This window comes from Hippocampus comes, unplaced genomic scaffold (assembly GCF_001891065.2).
Source record: "Hippocampus comes isolate QL1 unplaced genomic scaffold, H_comes_QL1_v1.1 scaffold194, whole genome shotgun sequence".
Lineage (NCBI taxonomy): Eukaryota > Metazoa > Chordata > Actinopteri > Syngnathiformes > Syngnathidae > Hippocampus > Hippocampus comes.
In genome coordinates, this window is record NW_017805828.1 from 992,319 (window position 1) to 1,012,937 (window position 20,619).

At 47.2% G+C, this 20,619-nt stretch overlaps 2 protein-coding genes across 2 annotated transcripts in view; both read right to left on the minus strand.

The window, feature by feature from the left end:
* The window catches only part of nars2 (asparaginyl-tRNA synthetase 2, mitochondrial), a 14,110-nt gene extending 9,464 nt beyond the window's left edge, over positions 1-4,646 (minus strand). The window contains exons 1-2 of the mRNA XM_019887336.1: positions 4,566-4,646; positions 3,974-4,150 (exon numbers count right to left, since the gene is read on the minus strand). Of these exons, the coding sequence (XP_019742895.1) occupies positions 3,974-4,036 (63 nt within the window). The 5' untranslated portion in view covers positions 4,037-4,150; positions 4,566-4,646. The remainder of the gene's footprint in view (positions 1-3,973; positions 4,151-4,565) is intronic.
* Positions 4,647-8,199: 3,553 nt separating this feature from the next.
* The window catches only part of tenm4 (teneurin transmembrane protein 4), a 164,929-nt gene continuing 152,509 nt past the window's right edge, over positions 8,200-20,619 (minus strand). The window contains exons 30-33 of the mRNA XM_019887308.1: positions 18,589-18,885; positions 15,618-17,232; positions 11,440-11,582; positions 8,200-9,412 (exon numbers count right to left, since the gene is read on the minus strand). Of these exons, the coding sequence (XP_019742867.1) occupies positions 8,654-9,412; positions 11,440-11,582; positions 15,618-17,232; positions 18,589-18,885 (2,814 nt within the window). The 3' untranslated portion in view covers positions 8,200-8,653. The remainder of the gene's footprint in view (positions 9,413-11,439; positions 11,583-15,617; positions 17,233-18,588; positions 18,886-20,619) is intronic.

Here is a 20,619-nt window from a genome sequence, read left to right on the forward strand (position 1 = left end):
CCCCCACCCTGCCCCCCCACCTCCACCCAAATGATACGTTTCATTTACCCCCGCTGATGACGCTAATGATAAGTGAGTGAAAACGTGCTCTCCTCCCGATTGTAAGCCATTACCACCAGCGCAAGAAACGATCTTGTTGGACGCAACACACAGCTCGCGCACTGTAATTTGGACTTGGGACACTCGTGACACGGCCTCCTTTGTAGGCGCCGTGCATACGCGCGTGGATGTGAGCGTGTTCGCGAATGTGATCGCAAAGGTCAGACTGCTGCAATAAGTACCAAAATACTGTATACCCTCTCGCACCCCTCCCCTCCCCGCTTCGCCCCGAGCAGCATTTTGAACTGTCAGTGTACAAGGGCATCAGATGATGTTCGACTTAACTCTGGAAATGTCATTTTAGAGAAAAACACAATAAAAGTTAAGACTCCTCCATATCACAAATGAAGATTGTGCACGGTGAGGGGAGCGTCGAGAAATGTGGCGGATATAAGGCTGCATTCACACCGCATACTCGAAATGACTCACTTGGGATATGCCTCACGGCAATGTCCATCAAGAAGAAAAAAGGGTGATTTTCTAGGAATCGTTTGGATCAAGACAATGAGTACACTCAGAGAGGAGCTGCTGTTGGCCACAGCTCACAACAAGACACTCACACGTGGCCACTTCACCCTCTTTAAGGCACTTGAATGCACACATACAGTACACTCCAACTATTCTACATGTTTTATGCTTGTCTTTTTTATTTTGTATGTTCCAATATGTATAATTATGGCAAAAAATGTAATTTGTTTTCATTTTTGTCAATTGAAATCTGACATGAGCTTTTGGGGTGGATTTGAATGTATTTATGTCAGTATTACTGTTGTGTGGGAATTGCAGTTACGCTTCTTTTCTTTTTATCTTGTACTTCACAAATATTCCATCTCTAAAAAAAAAAAAAAAAAACTAAAGCTAACACTAAAACTAACAAAAACAACTACCAAAAAAGCTGATAAAAACTAACAAACTTGCTGTAAAAACCAAACTAGAATTATAATTAATCTCAAAATTAAAAGTCAAACCGAAATAAAAACTAAATATCTTGAAAAATCCCAAACTATTCTAACCCTGGTCTGGACCGCATCCCCTGTGAGTACGGGGAGTTCGCTGGCGGACGTGTTCGTTTGGAGGCGAATCACAAGACTTTTCTAAAGCTATGTGCTTTGACTTGAAAAATGTTGCTCTATGGTATCAAAAAGTGACACGGGATTGAAACGTGCTTATTAACACGGCGCGCAAGCGTGACGATGGCTCGTTTGACTCGTGGCGCGGACGTGAGCGTGTCCGCCCCCCCTCCTTTGCTTGGCGTCGCGGCGACGTTGAGACGCCTTCATTAGTGCGCCGCTCGCTGACACCTACTTTGTCATGGCTATGAAGTGCGACATGAAACGCTGTCTGAACACATTAAAGCAGATTCTTATCCCGGGTGACCTCGTAACCGCCTCAGATGCGCTGTCGATACCGCTCACGTCAACGACGGAGGCGCCATCGGCCGGCGGAATTTGAGCTTAGCCCGAGCCACGTGAAAATACAAAAAGTGACATTTGATTGTTCACACCTGTCAGGTTGAGCGCGACAAGCGCAGCTGAGGCTCCGGTTACCTCCCACGCCGCGAGCTTTCTCGAGCTCTTCGACCAGAAGACTGCAGCTCCACATTCCCAAACTGTACTGAACCTGGGCGGGTCGCTGAATTGTTCTCCGACATTTTGACTTCTTCTCGGAGTGTTGAAAAAGTACAAATGCTGTGAAGTGGCTGACAATAAATGAACTTGAAATATTTGTAATTTTTTTTTTTTCGTCATGTGTGGCGTCTGTGACGGATACATTTTTAAGACTTGAAAATTCCTCATAAGTTTGAAAAATATGGAAAAACTGGTTCAATACAGGAAAGCGTTTTTTTTCCTCTTTTTTTCCTAGTTGTCCCATGCGTCTGTCACACCCAAACACAAACAATAAATGTAACAACAATGAACAAAATAAAAGAAATATGAAAGACAGGAACATGGTATTGGCGGTGCACCAAATCCTCTGTCCACCTGCACGTAGGCAGCCCCGCCCCTTTCTAGTCTATTAAAAAAAATATCGTTCATTGCTAATAAAGCACTTTAACTTGAAGTACATCAAAATGCTTTATTGACTTCTCCTGCCGTACTTGACCACCAAGTGACCCCATGGCGCAGAGGCGAATATGACGCTAAATAGTGCCCCCCCCCCCCAAAAAAAACGTGATTCTATGCATTTCAGGGCTAAACCCTCAAATTTCTTTGGCACAAATGCTTTTTCCACGTGAGTAGTGTCCCTTAGATCTGAAAGGTGGCAACCTTAGTACCAGGGCTAACATAACACTAGCTAGCAACGCAATGTTGCCAATATTAGAACGAAACTGTGCATGTTTGCGTGCGCGTGTCGCCACATTTCTGCAATGGCGTAGCTTCAATGCGGTGAAGCGTCATTTAATGCGGAATCATTTGTACTTTAGCTCACTACATTTTCCACGTAGCTTGCCCAATCCTGCTCCTTGTGCACATTTGCCTCCCATTAGCACGCGCGAAAGACACCGCCGACCTCCGCCTGACCCGCGCAACAGTGACATTTTAAAAAACGAGCAATTGGGTTTCATTTGTGTCGACTCTTAACGGCGCGCGGTGGCGGGGGCTTCCAAACGAGACCGAGAACCTTCGGGGACTTTCGGCGCGTTCCCTCAATAGCCGCTCGCGTTACTATCCCCTGCGCCATTAAGCTTTTATTACGGCGCCATCATTTGCATGGCGGCGGGAACGCGAGACCCGGATGATTAAAAGATGAGCTCGTCCCGCTGTCCGCTCAGTCGCACAACAGATGCGGGCCGCTCACCCGCGTGGCGAGTCTTGAAACGTAGCCAGTGCGCAGATTTTTGTTTTTTTTTTTTCCGAGCAGCGGCTCAGAGTTGCTGCACGGTGTACAACAGGTGGGCCCCTTTTCTGTGCAAAACAGTGCTCATTGTCGGGAAAAATAAACATCGCTGCAAGTTGAGAGACGGCAGGTGTTACACTTTCATTTGCAGTTTCGGCTATTTTGGAAGTGAATGAGAAGACCGCGGCGACCTTTCACTTATTTTCGAGCGAGCAAGACTGCTGCTGTTCATCTAATTTGAACACAGGTACAAAACGTGCTCTGCTGTTTGTCATGTTGAATACAAAGTTCAGTTTTAGAAACGTGGACATTTATTATCTCCATTTTTTGGAAGACTTTAGAGGAGACATATGAGGCTTTTTTTTTTTTTCTATTTAAAACAGATGTCCTAATTAGGTTTGCAAATGGTGGGAGAGTTGTGAAACACACGCATTAACGGTGAGTTAAATTAGCCTGTTTGGAGCAAATCTGCTCACAGCTGGGTCATAGGTGAATACGGCGACCGTTACAATGACAACCAGGGTCTCGGGGGGGTTGCAACAAGATAAATGGCTTCAAGTTGTAGAAACGCTGCCCTTTTGCCACCTCCTCTTGCAACCAACGATATAACAAAACGGTTGCCCCCGGTGGTCCAAATGAAAAAAAAAAAAAAAAATCACAGAATTATTTGATTGATGCGACCTAAATTACTTCTATTTTAAAACAAGACAATGGCCACATTTAATTTTTTTTCTTCCCTTGTACGATATAAATTGCATTAGGATAAAAGGAGGTTATTTATAGCCATTGTGCTTTCCATGTCGCTTTAATCAATATAAAGCGCAATTAGACCGTTTTTATTCCGTGTACAAGTCCACAGATTAACGGGATGACAGCAAATGTCCACCCGGTTATTCATCACATTTTTTTCTTTCTTTTAATCACCTGTCACTGCGTTTGCTGTCATTTAGGCAAATATGCCATTTAAGATATATTTGTCGAAACATACACTTTTTTTTTTTTCCGACGAATTGCTAGAAGCCCAACAGACACTCACCTTCAGTAGGAGAGGGCGCCCATGAAATGTCGGGTGATTCATCACAGACAGGAAGTCGGCCATTTTGCTTGGAATTTGCACTTTCGGTTGCTTCCAGCAGGCCCTTGCCAGCTTTCTCAGGTAAGCGGGGCCGAGGTGAATTTGTTGTCATTATGATTCCAGCCGTTGTGTGCACGCCTGCAGGCGTAAACAAAAATGTCTCGCTGCGGCGAAATGAGAGTTGTCAGCAGGAACAACTTTTGCCCGAGATGTGCTGGAGAAAAACTTTGCGCCACGACAGCACACGTCCAGTACTTTTTGTGTGGCCGTAGCGCCGACGGCACCACGGGTAAACAAACATTTCGAAGTCATTTGACCAAGGAAGAGTGATTCTTGAGTGATTATTTCAGGTGAATTGTTTTGAAGGGGATGATGGAAGACCAGCCGTACAGTTCAACAGACAAGTAGATTCAAAAGATGACATGGAAATTCAGATGTGGGTAGCTCTTTTGATACTAAAATGGATAGCATGCTCAACCCCTCATGTCAGCTAGCATGCTAGCCATTATGTTTTGCGAATTAACACAACCAAAGTCAAATATTTTATACATACATGTGGGATGGAGTGGCTATTAAGCATTCTCGCAATGTTCTCTGAACACCAGTTTTTGGCATTCTGACATTTGTTACTGCTCACCGAATCCAGTGTGAGCCGGTTTGGAAGTGGGCGGGGGTAGTCACAGTTAGCTGGCTGCTCATTGGCTAGAAAAGAATGTCAGTCCATTTTGAAAGAAACAGAAATAATGTTTGAGTTTAAACTGTTCACTTTACTCAGCAGTCTTGCAGTTGTTTGTTCTGTAGAACTGTTTTTGACACTTGATTTATCTTCCTCACCCACATGAGGTGCTGAATTATTCTGCCTTTTTTCAAGTTAATCAAGGGAAACCTTGCCCCGTTTGGGGAATTCGGCAACTTTCTCCCACCTGGATACAGCTGGTTAGTTAAGTTAAAAAAAACAAAACAAAACAAAAAAAATAAATAAACCAAAAAAAAACAAAAGCACTTGACACTTTAAGAGATGTTCCAGGGCAGCTAACACGGGCTAACCTGGTGACAACCCAGCCCCAACATCATTATTTTCTATTTGAATGCAGTATTTTTTAAGTTTACTTTGTTTCTGAGGCAAGTTAAATGTGTTACTATTTTGTTCATTTCCTACAACAAGCGAATAAACAAGAGACAAAAACCTGTACACCACTCACCAGAAGTAGGCGTGGCTAGCTAGCTAGCTACATACCGTCGATAGAAACCTTCTTCAAAACTGGGAGAAATATATATTTATCAACACGGTTTCATCTGTAATAGAACAGTTCCTGATCAAATTTTAAATATGATTTGTAAAACCTTTAGTTTTAAATGTATTAAATTATTTGCTTCACTTCTCCAGCGTGTTTTAAAAGACACTTAATTTTATGTTAATTTGGCCAAATAATTATCCATACACACACACAAAAAAAGAACCGATAAAGGAAAATGTCTGCTCATTTTAGTGCATCATTGTATGGCAACCTAAAAGAAACCCCAACAAAAATAAAGGAACCTCAATCGTGCCAATATTGAGCTGTCGGTGTGCACAATTTTCAGTGTGACACAGAACACAAGACACAAGAAGATAAACACAAAATATTCCCTTTATTTATTTATTTTTTTTTCTCGTTCTACCTTCATAAGACTACACAGGATGTAGCTCCAAGCGGTATCTACAGTTTGCATGTTTTTCATTTACAGCGCGCTGCTTGACTCATCTTTGTATTTACACGGTCCGAGAAAGTAGGAAGAAAGAACACAGTGTTGCAAACTCAAACAAAATGAGTCTGGAAATTCAACGAAGCGAACAGGACAAAAAAAAAAACCAAACAAACAAACAAAAAAAAACAAACTGTTCTTAGTGCACCCATCATTGAACATACAAATCAAAAAGACACAAAAACGACTCAACGCTTTTGATGGACAGATCAAGAGGCGTGCAGTCAAGTGACGTTGTGACATTTCAATTGTCCTTGTTGTCACGTGGGATCAAGACGCCGCCCAACTGAATGTAAACAGGACCAGGAACACCCGCTGGCCCCGTGCATTGGGTTCCGTTAAGGCAAAGTGCACCGCCTGGACAAAAGTGGACACCCTGACCTGCGCTTGAGATTTTCGGGCCAAACCAAATTCACGATGGGCCTCGCTTGACCCCGCTCCGCTACATCCGAGTTGATTCAGAGGCGGCGACGCATTACTTCTGTCCACGTAGCATCTCTTTCGTCCTGTCAGCAATGCAAAAGCAGCACATACGGGAATACTGTCGCCGTTACCGCGTGAAAATACACTTGGCCCACCTTTCATCATTTATTGTTGAAGTACAACAATGACACACATGGGTTCACATTTGTCTGAAAAGTTCACATCTGTTGTGGGCTAATTTATTATCACGACTGATCAACTGAAAAACCAGGAAGTGACCCTGTGTGTTGGTTGTTTGTAACCAGTGAAAATGAAAGAGGAGCACTTTTTCTTTGCATTTAAAAAAAAAAAGTAAAACACACAATTTTTAAAAAAAACTGCTTGCAAATCCCTTAAATTAGCTCTTTTTTTTTCTTTTTTTTTTCTTTTTTAAGCACTTTTGACCATTCAGCAATCCACAAGGAAAACACTGAAAAGCCTCCTCGCCCGGCACCACGTCTCTCGTTCCCGATGTGCGACAAGTTTCAAGTAAAAAAATCTTTTTTTTTTACTTGAAACGAAAGAAAAGAGGTGATTAAAAGACAGGGAATCTCCTTGGCTGAAGAAGAAGGCAGAAAAGGGCGAGCTGAGACAAAACAATCTGAGCCGACGAACGACTCCCAACGGCTCGCCGGTAGGAGGAGGCAAAGTCAGAAAAATGTGGTTTAGATCCTCCACCAGCCGTCCTCGGAGGGCAAAGACTGTTTAAGAATCTTGGGGGAAAAGGAGGAGGGTACTCGAACGATGCAATGCGCCTATCGTTCATTCGTTCCGTTGTCCATCGGCAATAAAAAAAAAATAAAATAAAATAAAATAAAAAAAGCTAATTTGTTTCGCCAAAATTTCAATTCCAGCCTAAAACGCAAAAAAAAATGCAAGATGTAAAAACGAGGTGCGGGACGTAATTAGATTTTCATATTTAATGGCTCAGGTTCATGTGAGCTCGATGTTTGGTAACGAGCATTAGCAAAAATTGTTAGCTTGCTAACCATCAGCCCTGTCACGTTTTTGAAACGTGACTGTATCCATTTGCCGTATCTGACACTGAACAGAATCTTGAACCAATTTTTGTCGATCTGACTACAAATTGCTTTCACAACATCGTTACTGTCATTTTTTGCTCAACCATTTGCCGACTAACAAGCGAACGCAACCATGCTCCAGGAAATTGTATTCATTCTTTCCCGAGAGTCTCTTCAATTCATTTGGTGGCGTTTCTCTGCTATGTACAAACATAAACGGTGTCAGATTTTTTTAAAATTTTTTTATTTTAGTACAATCAGTTTTCAGCCTGCGTGCGCTGCCATGGCAATCTACTCTGGCCAAGGTCTTCAGTATCGGTAGCGCTGCTTGGTGTAAATTCAACTCGGATTTCGAGCCGGCCCACGGTAACGTCGGCATTTTGTTTTCTGTGACATCCAACTTCGGCCGGCAAAACCGCTCTGCAGTGATCTGCATTCGTGAATACATTTAATAATTGGCATCTGAGGTGAGTATGATGGATTGTATTTCAGGTTTTGGTCATAAATATCGATTCTGAACTGCTGCAGTTGACGTGTACGCTGCAGTCGTCGGGCCTTTTTGTCGGGAAGTGACGTTTTCGATAACCGGTGAAGGTCCCAAATGCACCGAACGCCGGGGTGTAAAATGAACCAGTTTAATATTAAAATGACAGGTGTCAAAATGAATGGATGAAACGACAACTAATCGATGATCAAATCAATCGACAACCATTTGATGAACCGATTCATCGTTTAGAGCCGTTGTTTAACTTCAGTTTGTGCAAATTGCTCTGATGTGAGCCAATCAAGAGTAATTTTTGTGCGATTTTGCTGTCTCTCCATGTATCGGCCTGAACTTTTGTTTTTCATCAATCAACTGCTTTCACTTTGGAAAACAACGACCGGTCACTGAATCAGTTTCAAAAAGGCTGGCGTGATGTTGTGTGATTGTTATTTTGTTGCTTTTTTTTTTTTTTTTTTTATCACGAATGTTTTGTAATGTACAAAATAAAAATGTAGCGAATTTTTCCATTTATCGACGGAACAAACGATTGAAATATATTTGCGTTTTGTGGATGGATTTTCAATTTCATAGTTTCCATCTGAGACGAAAATATTAAAAATCTGTCTTTCTTTTTTTGGCTGTTGGAAAAAAAACAACAACCCGAATCACAACTATCAGTCGCTTTTCCAGTTTTTGATTTCTGATTGCCGATTGAAACTGTCAGGGACGATCACACGTATTCAACGCACCCCATTGTTTTTGTCTTATTGTTTTTTTTTTGTTTTTTTTTTTTTCTTTTGTTCAGATTTTCTATTCGAAACCAAGCTGCACACACAAACAAACAAACGGGCGGCGTACCGAATTGTCTTTGGCAAGAGGTCCACCGTCATCCGCGAGAGTCCGTCGGGCCACGCAAGCGCGTTCATGTCACCTGCGGCCCATTTCGCTCTGTCTCATGAAGTGGACGTTGTTGACGCTGTCGGCCAGCTCGGGGTACTGCTCGGCGGACACCACGTAATAGCCGTCGTAGCCCTGCACCTTCCCCGAGCCCAGCAGCTGCTGCTTCTCGCCCTCGGTCCAGGTGCGCGAGCCCTCCTCGCCGTCGCGGAGTCTCTGGCGCTCGCGCGCCCACGCCTGCGCCACGGCGCGCTGGCGCGCCGCCTCCAGCACGCGCGCCTTCTCCTCGTCCACGCTGCTGCCGTAGCGCGTGTTGAGGCTGAGCGCGCCGTACTGCAGCTGGATGTCGGTGATGCGGCGGGTGCGGCCGTTGAGCACGGCGTTCACCTGGGACACCGTCACGTTGACGCCGTTCTCCAGCGTGCGCCGGCCCACCGCCATGCCGATGAGGCCCAGGTCGCCCTCCACCGAGCCCAGCTTGACAAAGTGGTGCGTGTCCATGCCGGCCACGGTGTAGCGCAGCGCTTCCAGGTAGACGGCGTCGTTCAGCACGGCCGCCATGCGACGCCCGTCCTCGTTGGCCAGGCTGATGATGTCCGTGCTGATGCGGCCGTCCCGGATGGCGAACTTGACGCCCTTGCCGAAGATGGAGCCCGCCGAGGCGAACGCCGTCTTGGCCTCGGCCTGGGGGCAGCCGGCGCTCTTGGCGTCGTAGATCTGGCCGAAGCGCTCCAGCTTCACGAAGGCCTTCAGCTGCCTCTGGACTTCGCACTGGACACCAAGCAGCGACTGGAAAGCAAAAGTACACGTCAGCAAACGGCGAAAGGGGGGACGACTGTAGTCCGACGTACCAAAAACTCTGCGCTAAATTTTTGCTTAGTGTTTCTTTTCTGTCAACTACTTAGCTTGGAGGGCGGGGGTCAGGGTGGTCCAGGCAATATGCGGTAACATGCCTGATCTACCCCGTCGCTCCATATTTGCATCCTGCCCCCGATGAGTGAGAGCGGGTCAGCCGTCCCACGAGCAGACGGGGCAGAAGGGGGGATATGCCCTCCTCCGCCCCATGGCGTACCCCCCGGAGCGGACTGTCATCCGCACAGTGTGGGTGGGGGGGGGGGTACAAATCCAGCCCCGGGCCTGACCCAAAATGCGAGCCTTGCACGGCACAGGACCTCATCTCTCCCGGGCCCTCAACAGCCATTTTTCATGCTTGGCCAGCGAAGCGCAAGTAAACGAAACCAGATCCGAGTTTTCCCCATCAAATGAAAGCTCCCGAATTAGTCGCATTGCTGCAGTTTTCACTGAAAATAATCCTGACAGAGATTTATTCGTCCTTCCCTTCGTAATTGGCGCGCGGATATGCGTCCGATGACCTCAAAGTGAGAGCTTCCATTTGAGGAAACACAGAAAGATGCCCGTTAAGTGGCAAGATTTCAAGCTCGGCTAAAATAGCGATTGACATACGGTACATATAAGAGACCCCGCACAAGGATGGAGTTATAATTGGAAAACCATCAAATTAGGGAAGCGAGACGTGATGATTAGCCGTCCCCATCTTGACAATCGATTGTGTTGAGCGAGTCGTCGCGGAGGACGCAAGAATCCAGGATGGTTTTCTTTCCTGGATTTTGAAAGTGGTGATTAAAAGATGACTTGTGAGGTGCTGGGAAACACTGACAAAGCCTTTCAATTGGGGGGGAGATGACGGGGGTGTGTGTGTGTGTGGGGGGGGGGGGGCGTTTTTCTGTCTAATCTACGACAATGACTTTCCCCATCATGTCTCCCTTGGATATATTTGAAATGCAAATGTCGTTGGATTGAATGAGCCATTTCCTCAGTTGCCTTTGCCGCTTTGCAGATGGGCACCTTGGCTGAGGTTCACGCAACGAGCGAGAGCAGAAAACCGTCCCCTGTAATCTTTGCTGGATGTGCACAAAAGTGGAATTCCCTTCTCGCGCATCGGCGTTTGGAGATAAGTTTCATTTGTTGATTGAGATATAAAAGCTTGCGCAACGCCGATTTGACCATGCATTGTAATTTAGAGCGAGGACGTTTCAGAAAAACCTAAATATTCATTGTACATTGTCTGTTGAATGGATTATCTTCATTTTTTTTTTGTCCCTCTGCCAAAAAAAAAAAAATCCCACTCGGTCGGACCCGATCGTTTTGGTCATTTGTTAATGCTTCCAGTTGCTTCTATTTTCAAGTGGCCAGTATACGTTCATTACGTTGTGCCCGAATGCAATCCGACGATTCATCAATTGTGTCCAAATAGCGCTTTCATTTCTGATCCTCTCTCATGTTGGTTTTTTTCAAAGGCCTCGGCTGACTGCGGCTGGGCCGTCGGCTCAGCGTTCACTAATGGATGACACCGAGTGGAGGTGGCAGCCAGAGTGTCTGCCGACACCAATCTGACGGGCGGCGGTCGCTTGTCTCGCTGTAACACAAGCCCGGGCGACAATAGTGGCCTGCTCAATAATTCAGACGACCGGGGGATGGGAGGGGAGGGGGGGGGGGGTTAACTTTAAAGGCCTCGCTAAAGCGCGGGAATCGGAGCGTGTCTGCTAATTCGCAGACCTTGGCTGAGGGTGTAAGACTTGAGATGAAATCAATAGCCGTTGGTGGAGGGAAGGGAGAGTGAATTTCCCTAATGGCAGGACAATTACAAGGGCTGTTTAGCCTGACCCCCCCCTTTGCCCCCCCCCCATGCCCAAGATGAGGACAAGAGGCCAGGACCCGGCTCACTGGGTTGTTTTTGCAGGGGCCTGATAGCACGTCTCGGTCGCTAATGATGTCACGACTGGCGCTGGACTCACCTTGGTGCTGTCCCACTCCTGCGTCTTGATCTGCGTGCGGAGCAATTCGTAGGACGGCTCCACCGTCTCCGTGTTTGGCTTGCGATAGCCCGGGATGACGTTGTAGAGCTGGAAGCCGAAGGTCACCAGCCAGCTGTTCACATCTGCGGTGAAGGCGACAGACAACACAATAAGACTCCAAAAAAAAAAATTGCGCTTTTACTTGGGATGTGTGATCCCACTTTTCAGACCCATACCGAGTATTGAGTACTCACTGATTCGGATACCAAGTATCGCTACGCCTAGTTGTTTGGCGATATCCTGATATCCGTTCCCATTCCTTCCTTGCTCGGGTGCATCTGGGCTGGGCTGTTCTCTGCCCGATACTCCCACGACCCCACTTGCACATGTGCGAGTATTCAAGTCGCTCGATGCCGTATATTCATGTCTGCCTGTTCGCTAAGTTTTTTTTTTTTTTTTTTTAAATCCAAACTCATACTGTGCCCCCCTGCAGGAGCTTAGTCTGGGGCTGTTTTTTTCCCTTCCTCTTCCTCATGTCTGGGTTTCTTTTCATCTAAGAAAACAGGGCGCTGTAAAAGGCCACCCGGCAGGCTCCCGTTCTGTACCCCCGTTGTTTTTTTTTTTTTTTTTTCCCCCTTTCTCTTGAACGGGTTGCGTCTGTTCCATCTCGTTGCACCGTACGATCCAGTAAATATCTCCTTATTCAGATTCTTGTCCGTGGCAAAAGAACAGCCTATTTTGCCCAATGATCTATTTACAAAATGCCAAAAACTGACCTGTGATATAAACATGAAATGGAAAACTCGGATAATGTCGTCTATAAATCGTGCAATATGGATACAACAAAGAGCGTGCAGATGTTCCTTTTTTACGGCTTTGGGTCACGGTGTAATCCATCCCCACATTGACACCTGACCCAAAAAGGTTTGGACCCCTTAGCTATTATTCACGGGTGGGTACGGGGATTTATTGTGTCTTCTTCTGCTTTCAAGTGAAATAGCATTTAATTGTGCATGGACAGAAAAACACAGGTACATTATCTGTTGGAAATAAATCATCGTTTTCAGACAAATGAAATGAAATTTGATCATTTCCCACAGCGCACCTGATGCTCTCTCATGTCAAAGTGCTGTCTGACGCACTGATGTGATTCTTAACCCTTGGGGTATTTTTGACGATGTACGTCGCAGACACCTGGGAACCGTTTTGCAAATAAAATGCAAAACACGTTTTCTTTTCATCTGCTTCGTACAATTGGTCTCACTGTGGCAGTGCGTTTGTTTGCAAAAGCAGACAAGATGCAATAAATCCTCCAGACGTCTACACTGACTCACGTCCCTTCCCACAGGTGCCACTCGGCCGTGTGCGCCGCGGAGGGGGGGGTCGGGTTGGGGGCGGACGTTCGCCGACGGCAAACGACGCCCGAGATGGATAATTATAGCCCATAATATGGTGTCATTTATGAGCAGCTGAGACTGAGGGAATATTCTGTCTTCTAATGAGATGCGGAAGGCATCGGAGGTTGGCACCATAATGTGACGCTTCAAATAGCAGCCGGCCCACCCGCCGCTTGGTTCAAGGTGCCACTGGAATCTTCCCATCATGTTCATGGAGAACATCAAAGGAGTTTGAAAGAATGGCGTTTTGGCACAACAATTGGCACTATCGCGTTTCATGCTAACCAAGTACTAATACTTTATTACTGTAGTTGAATATTTATTTTCGGACAACTTACTACTTTTACTTCCTACATTTGAAAACGGATAATTTCTGCTTGTTCTACTTGAGGTGGAAAGTCGCCGCTTGACATTTGGATTTATGGGTTGAAGCGGGGAAAATAAACGGGGAGCGCGGCGACGTGGGCGCATTTGCTACGATGACGTGAGATATTCCGCGAAGAGAAGTGCGAACATAATGTCAGCTCCCCCAAAACTGTGGTGTGAATGTGTTGTGTCTTGTTGCAAGTGAAATTTCATCACCTTCTGGCCTTAAAAAAAATACATTCAGCTACTCTGGGGGAAAAATCAAAAACAAAAACGCATTAGGAGTTTTTAGCTAACGATTTAGCTAACAATTGTTAGCTAATTTAGTATGTTTTGTGATGCTGTTTTGTATTGCTCTTGTATTACCTATGGACTTATGCATGTCAAGAATATCCTGAATTAAAAAAAAAAACATAAAAAATAAGTTATAACCTGACAGGAGTAAATGAGTGAAATCTTGCTAGCAGGTTTGGCAAATTCCCCTTTTAAGCAGAGTGCGAGTACTTTTACCACGTTTGACAGCACCTAACAAATGACTTGCTTTTTTTTTTTTTCCCTTCTGGGTTTTTTTTTTTTTTTTTTAATAAGAATTTGTTTAAAACGGAGCTTGGTGATTGAATGAAATGGATGGAAATGCCAGTGCCAACAGTCACAGCCGAGGCGCTCCCTCCACAGCTGTATATCAACACGTCTGCTTAGCATCCAAATGTCATTCAGTCCTAAATGGTAAAGAAGCGAGGCAGAAAAAAAAAACCCACGTTTATTTCCCCTGGTATTGTCTATAGCACGGATTCCTTGTTATTCATGATCGGCAACACACACGTCGGTGTGTAAACACAACGCGCGCACAAACGATTTGGGAGGGAGACGCGGCTGAGGCAATTTGCGAGGATCCGACTGGAGTGTCGTGTTGTTTTGCTCCGAGCGAGAAAAACGCTGCGACGAGTGAACTTGGCGACTGTTTCAAGAAATCCATTCTGCTGCCACTTCTTCTCCGGGCGGCTTTTCTGAGCGTTTTGCCTCCTCCCCTGGCACACAGAAATGAGCTATGAAGTGATCTCTGAATTGTTTCCTTTGAGTACATAAAACCGCAGGTTTGTCTGTTAATCCACTGCAGAGTCGAAGGTCTGTTCTGAATTTCACCATAAAAATACTGTTGACATGAAAAAGGTTGTGCGCTAGCCCGTCAAGAAAATTTTTGTGTTTGGCTACACTCTCGCCGTGTTATTTTGCCTCCCGACACCCCATACTTAACCTGTTCCGTCCCAGGGACGGAATGCCCATCCCTGCAAATAATCTTTGGCGCATCTCAATAGCATAACAAGCTGAGACAAAGATGGAGCTTCATGCAGGCGTACGCGTTGCAAGCAGGGATATTTGAAAGCCCATTGTAGCATATAATAGTTCCAAAGTGACATTTGCAGCTCCAATTTGATGCCGTTTAACGTGCTCATTAGCATCCCGGCTTGCCAATTGTCATCAGCACGGCACATTTCCTCGGGCAAACAAGCCGCGACGCAAGGAAAGAAGTGTAAATAAGAGGCTGATCAACCGGGAACATTCTGCGTGGCCTTTTTGTCTCTCGGTGACCTGAATGCTTGATCTCTGACTTGTGATTCGGTGCGCCCAAATTAAGTCCTCTGGTGACATCAAGACAACGGCTGAGAACAACATTTCGCCCAAACGCAGCAGCACTTGGCAGTCGGTGTGATTTCCAGAGCAGAGATTTGTATGCGAATGCAAATTGCGTGGCGTTCTGAGGCTCGCTGTCACCCTGAAGTGAGTGTCACTCGGTGCACTGCGCGCAGCAACACTCTCACAAGGAGGGGTGCGGTGGGGGGGGGGGGGACGAGATGTGTGGCTCTCTCTTTCCCCCTTGACATGTGTAATTTTAGCACCATAAAAAACTTGTATGCATTATTGATCGCCCTGGTGGGACTCACCTAACATCTGCCGGCATTGCTATTTCTATTTAGCTACACACACCCACCCCGCGGACAACGGCAGTGACTGTAGGTTGAGGTTGCTCGCGCCCTATGTTGAGATTTATATGCTCGTAGAAATGTTTCATATGAAAAAAAAAACATGTTCTTGGAGGATTGAAATGAGGTTTGCTTCCAGTCATCCCCTCAGGACAGATTACAATTCGTAAAGTATCGATCAGTGATTTAAAAAAAAACAAAAAATTTGCCTCAGTATCTGTGACGCAAAAGCTTTATGGCTAATACCAAAATATCAGTATCTGTGACGGTGACTGCATGCGTTGTGTCGGTTTTGTTCCATTTGTTCCAGACAGCGATTGAAAAAGTGGCCTTAAGAAGGCACGCTGTTGTGTTGGTTTTGTTCCATTTGTTCCAGACAGCGATTGAAAATTCTCCGGCGGCTGTGTCTATACCACGAGGCCGCGTGACTTACCCGTCATGTAGCACTTGATCTCCTCATTGTTGCTGAGCGGGTTGTTGTTTTTGAACATATACAGGTTGAACGGCACAATGTGGCCGCTGTTTAGACGTTTCCACACGTCGTGGTCGGGCGTGGTCCAGCGGCCGGCGAGGACATCGTAGTCCCTGCGGCCCATGTGCACCAGCCTGCTGAGGGGCTCGTACAGGCCGCCCTGGTAGCCGATGATGACCTGGAAGCCGGGGTTGGTGTCCAGGTAGATCTCGCCGAACGCCGTGTGGAGCACCTGCTTGATCATGTGACCCGAGCCGCTGAACACGGCCAGAGGCGTGCCGATGTTGTCGCAGGCCACGTAGAACTCGTCGCCGCTGCTCAGCTCCATGGCAAACAGGTGGCCCTGAAGGTCGTAGTACAGCGACGTGATCTCGGAGCTGGTGTGGTTGTACATGTGGGTGACCCGGGTGGGGCTGGACAGGTCCGCGTAGAAGAACTGCAGGTGGTGGCCCACGCTGCTCCGGCTGGACACCCTCCGGCCCAAGCCGTCGTAGCGGTAGCGGATGTTCCAGCCGCTGGCTTTGTTGTACACCTTCGCCAGAAGTCCGGCCGAGTTGTAGTCAAAGTAGTCGTTGCCCCGCTGGCGCAGGAAACCGTCCTCGTCCATCCTGTACTGCGCGTCCCCCAAGCGGGTTATGCGGTCCCGGATATCGTAGCGTAAGGGCGTCAGGCGAGCGCTGTTGCCCGGGCTGAGGAGGTGCAGGTTGCCGTTGAGGTCGTAGCTGTAGCGCCACAGGGGCTTGTCGTTGATGGACACCACCTGGAGTTGGCCGTCCGAGTCGTACTCGTAGGTGTAGCGCGTGGTGTTGGCGTAGGGGCCCACCTTCAGCTCCTTGGCCACCACGCGGCCCATGTTGTCGTACTGCACCATCATCCAGTACATGAGCGAGCGGAAGATCTCGTACTGCACCTCCTTCACGCGACCGTAGGCGTCAAAGTGTTTGGTGTGCGTCATGACCGCCGTGGTGATGATTTGATTGATGTCGTAGTAGATGACGCCGAACTTCCCGAACTGCTCGGCCTTGCCGGAGACGTCGTCGTAGCGGTACAGGTCGATGGGCAGCGGCGTTTCGTTGATGACCGCCTGCATGCTGGTGACGCGGAAGCTGTTGTCGTAGACGTAGTCGAATCTGGCGTTGACCATGCCTTCCTCGCTGAATCGGAAAATCTGCCGGTCGATCAGCGGCCCGATCTGGCGGTAGCGGATGGTGCAGGTGAAGCCTTCGCTTTGCAGGTTGACCGTCTTGAGCATGCCGGCCACCTCGTCGTAGGAGAAGCCGATGCGAGTGGTGTCGTAGAGGATCTCCAGAAGCTTGGACAGCTTGCCGTACTTGTAGATGACGCGTCGGCCGGTGCCCAGGTAGGTGGTCTGCAGCAGCCGGCCCTCCTCGCTGTAGTCCTGCAGCACCGAGGAGTTGCCCTCGGGAGGCCGGTACGTGTTTCTGTAGTAGCCCACCGAGAGCGCTGTCTCCAGGGTCTGACGGGCCACGTTGGGCATGGTGACGGAGGACAGTCGGTCGTTCTTGTCAAATTCAAAGATGTACTGTCTCTGGCTGTAGAGCAGCAGCACCATGGACTGCAAGAGAATGCATTTCCGTTCAGATCATGACAGGATGTACCCGCTACAGTTCCAGGTTGCCACTTTTCAAAAAAAGTAGAGTGGAAACCTCAGTTCAGGAACTTCATTCACTCGCGTTAACCAAGAAATGGAAATAGAATTAGCCCGTTCAATCCTCGGAACCAATTTATTGACCTTGTTTTTGTGGGTTTAATTCAAAATAAGTGTCCCCGTTTTTGCTACAAAATCACCGCTCGACTTCATCGCCTTTCCGCACGTTATCGTCTCACTAACGCTATTATCAGCCAACTCTTTTTCATTCTAACCACAGTCACTCCTTCGGCCACATCAACTGCTTCTTTGTTCTGAAGAACCATACGGGTCGTCGATTTTGCCAAACCAAACTGTGCGTGATTTCCATATAACAGCAATTCAATTCAGCATTCTGATGGCGCCGTCACTTGCAGTTTGTAGTTTTATTTGGAACCAAAATGAGGGCTAATTGGAGAAAAAAAAAAAAGGCGCTGCTTCGTCAAGGGTCTCGTTTGAGAATCGATGTTCCGCAATCTTAAAGGTAGTGAAACGTTTCTTTGGCACTTGGTAATTATCCATTTCCCTCCCAACTCGTGTCTTGCTATTCAAATGTGTTCCGAGATTGTCACAGCAAGATCCCGGCATTTAAACACTTTCGACGGCAGCCGGAAAAAGTGACGAGCATCGAGGTGACTGGCTCCCATTAACACGTCGACTTGTCTCGGCGGCAAAGAACCGCCGCTTCTCACCTTTTCTTCCTGGCAACCGGGAATAAAAAGTGACATTACCCCTTGCCGCTCATCCCAGCTATTCTGGGGTGAACTTTTTCTCTCAGACGACGGGAACAAAAGTTTAACGTCACCGCGCGCCGACAGGTTTTAATTAGAAGTTCTGCTGATATTTGTGCGTGAACTTGATAATGCAGCGCATTGACTGCCGGGAAGGAATTCAAGAATGAGGCTACAGTGATCGATATCGCGCTTCATTTATCGCGGCTTCAGTACATTGCGTTTTTTTTTTTCTCCCAAAGTACTGTATTCAGATAAAAATGCCGAATGACTCTGAGGTTTTGTACATGACTGTATGCATGACTGGTTCCCAGGGCGACATTGACCAATAACAGCATGAGAGGATTGATCCCGGAAGCTGATTGGACGCGCATCTTTGCAGCCCCGCCCAGCACTTTCACTTTTGATTCTCTGATCAGTGTCTCATCAGCTATTGACTCTGTGATAAGTGTCTCGTCACACTGTTGTGTTTGCAACGAGAGAGAGAGAGAGAGAGAGAGAGAGAGAGAGAGAGAGAGAGAGAGAGAGAGACGTCTCCTTTATCAATCCTTACCTTCTCCAGATACGTGTAGCTCCACGATTTACCATCCGCAAATATCTTGGAGTTGATTCTGCCTTTGTGGTCGTATTCCATGCGGACCGACATGGTGCCTCTCTGGATGCCCGCCACGTGACCCCCGGCCGAATAGGTCACGTTGACCCCGTTGAGGCGGCTGCTGGGGGCCCAGAGCGTGGGCCGCCCGGCGTGGTCGTAGTGGATCCGCAGCGTGAACTTCCTGTGGTCGTCGTAGACTTTTTCCGTCCTGGTGATTCGATCAAAATCCAGGGACAACAAGTTCCTGTTGTGAACCTGTGGAGGGAGAAAGAGCGGCGGTTGGATGGGATGGGCTGAGTTGGGTCCGCCTCAACCAGGACGCGAGTGATTTTCAGATGGGCTGCCGAAGCCACTGCAGTGGTTCTATCTTATTTTAATTCGCTCACTTTTTTGTTTGTGGGTAACGTGCAAAATGTGACTCGGAACATTCCAAGTCATGCGGAGGCCACAACGATCATCAAATCCATTCCGACTGCATGCGGGTAAACAAGTGCCAGGTGCTGATTACTCTCATTGTGGCTCTCTGGTAAACTGGCACCGAGGTGGTTTGGGGGCTTTTTGTCGGATTTGAAAAGACAGAATGTAATCCTTCAGGTCATGTTGGGGTTGGCAGGGAGTCAAAAGGCTTTGTCCAAGGGGGAGATGACAGCCAAAAGGAGCAAGTGAGATGCGGATCATCAGTCGTGTGTCTGAGGGCATTTTTTTTTTTTGGGAGCCTGGCTACAATGTCCCGTCTTACAACATTCGATTCTATAGACAACAAGATGAGACTGGCTGGCTAATAGAAGAGAAAACCATGCGCAGGGCTCCCACTAACACAATTTTTCATAGTCGATTAATCGACATTGACTCGACTTTTACATCACATTATGGTTGAAAACAAAAACAAAAAAATCTTTCGTCATTCAACCGCTACCGGAGGGATGAGCAACCGAAATGATGCAGGGCAGCCAAGTGCTGCTGCATGCGGACGGTGCTTTTGTGCAGAACCTGAAATGTGGAAGCTCGAGCCTGAAAATTGCCTGAGAGGGTCAAAGCAAATCTCCGCAGCAGCCATACCTTCAAACACATGCGCCGTCTCTCCGAGGAGGAGGCGGCGGCGGAGGCGTTTTGCCTTTCATGAAACACCGCTTCGATTCAAATGCAAGGCGCAGTTTGGCTTCAGGTGCGCACTTCAAAAACATCTCAATGAGGATTTCGGCTTCTTTCAAGGCACGCACCGAAGATCAGGGGGGCGACGGTTAAAGCATTTTGTGCGGGATGGGCTTGTATTGGGGGAGGGGGGGGTGCTTGTCTTTGCAATCTTCCACTGATAAAAGAAGGGACAATTACACCACAGGCAATAACTGTCACCGATACCTAATTGAGAGGCTTACATGATGCTGAGATAGCCAACAAATTTGCAAGGTCGGCCAATTTATTCGCCTTAAAATGAGGTTTTCTTTCTATAATAACAATGCAATTTTGTTTACAACGTGCAGGTCAAAGTGATGAAATGTTGTGATATCGGCACCACCGGCAACCGGGCCTGTTTGCAGCTTGAAAACTCTTTTTTTTTTTTTTTCTTCAGTTTTTCTGTAACAGCACAGCAACAACCACACAACCCCTCTCCCCCCGACTCCCCCCAACCAAGGCCAGGCGATGTCGCGCGACAACTCCAAGCAAACAAAAGTAAAAGACATGTATTGATTTTGTCCGTACAGAACTCGCCGGTAATCCCAAAGTGCTTTGGGGAGCTCCCGTCCGTTCGGACGGGTTAATGGCGCCTGTCCAAGAACATGTGCGCTAATCGGAACTGAACCGGTGAAAAAGCGGCGCAAAAAAATGTTTTGGTGTCAGGATGCGCTCTGTCAAAGGTTCAACGGGCTGAAAGAAAAACTCGTGCAAGCGCCGATTCAAAAGTCCTGAGGGACAGGAAGGGGGGGCACGGACGGGCCGCTTCAAATATTTTTTTCAGCATCCGTCGCAGGCCGCTAAAACGCGCCACCG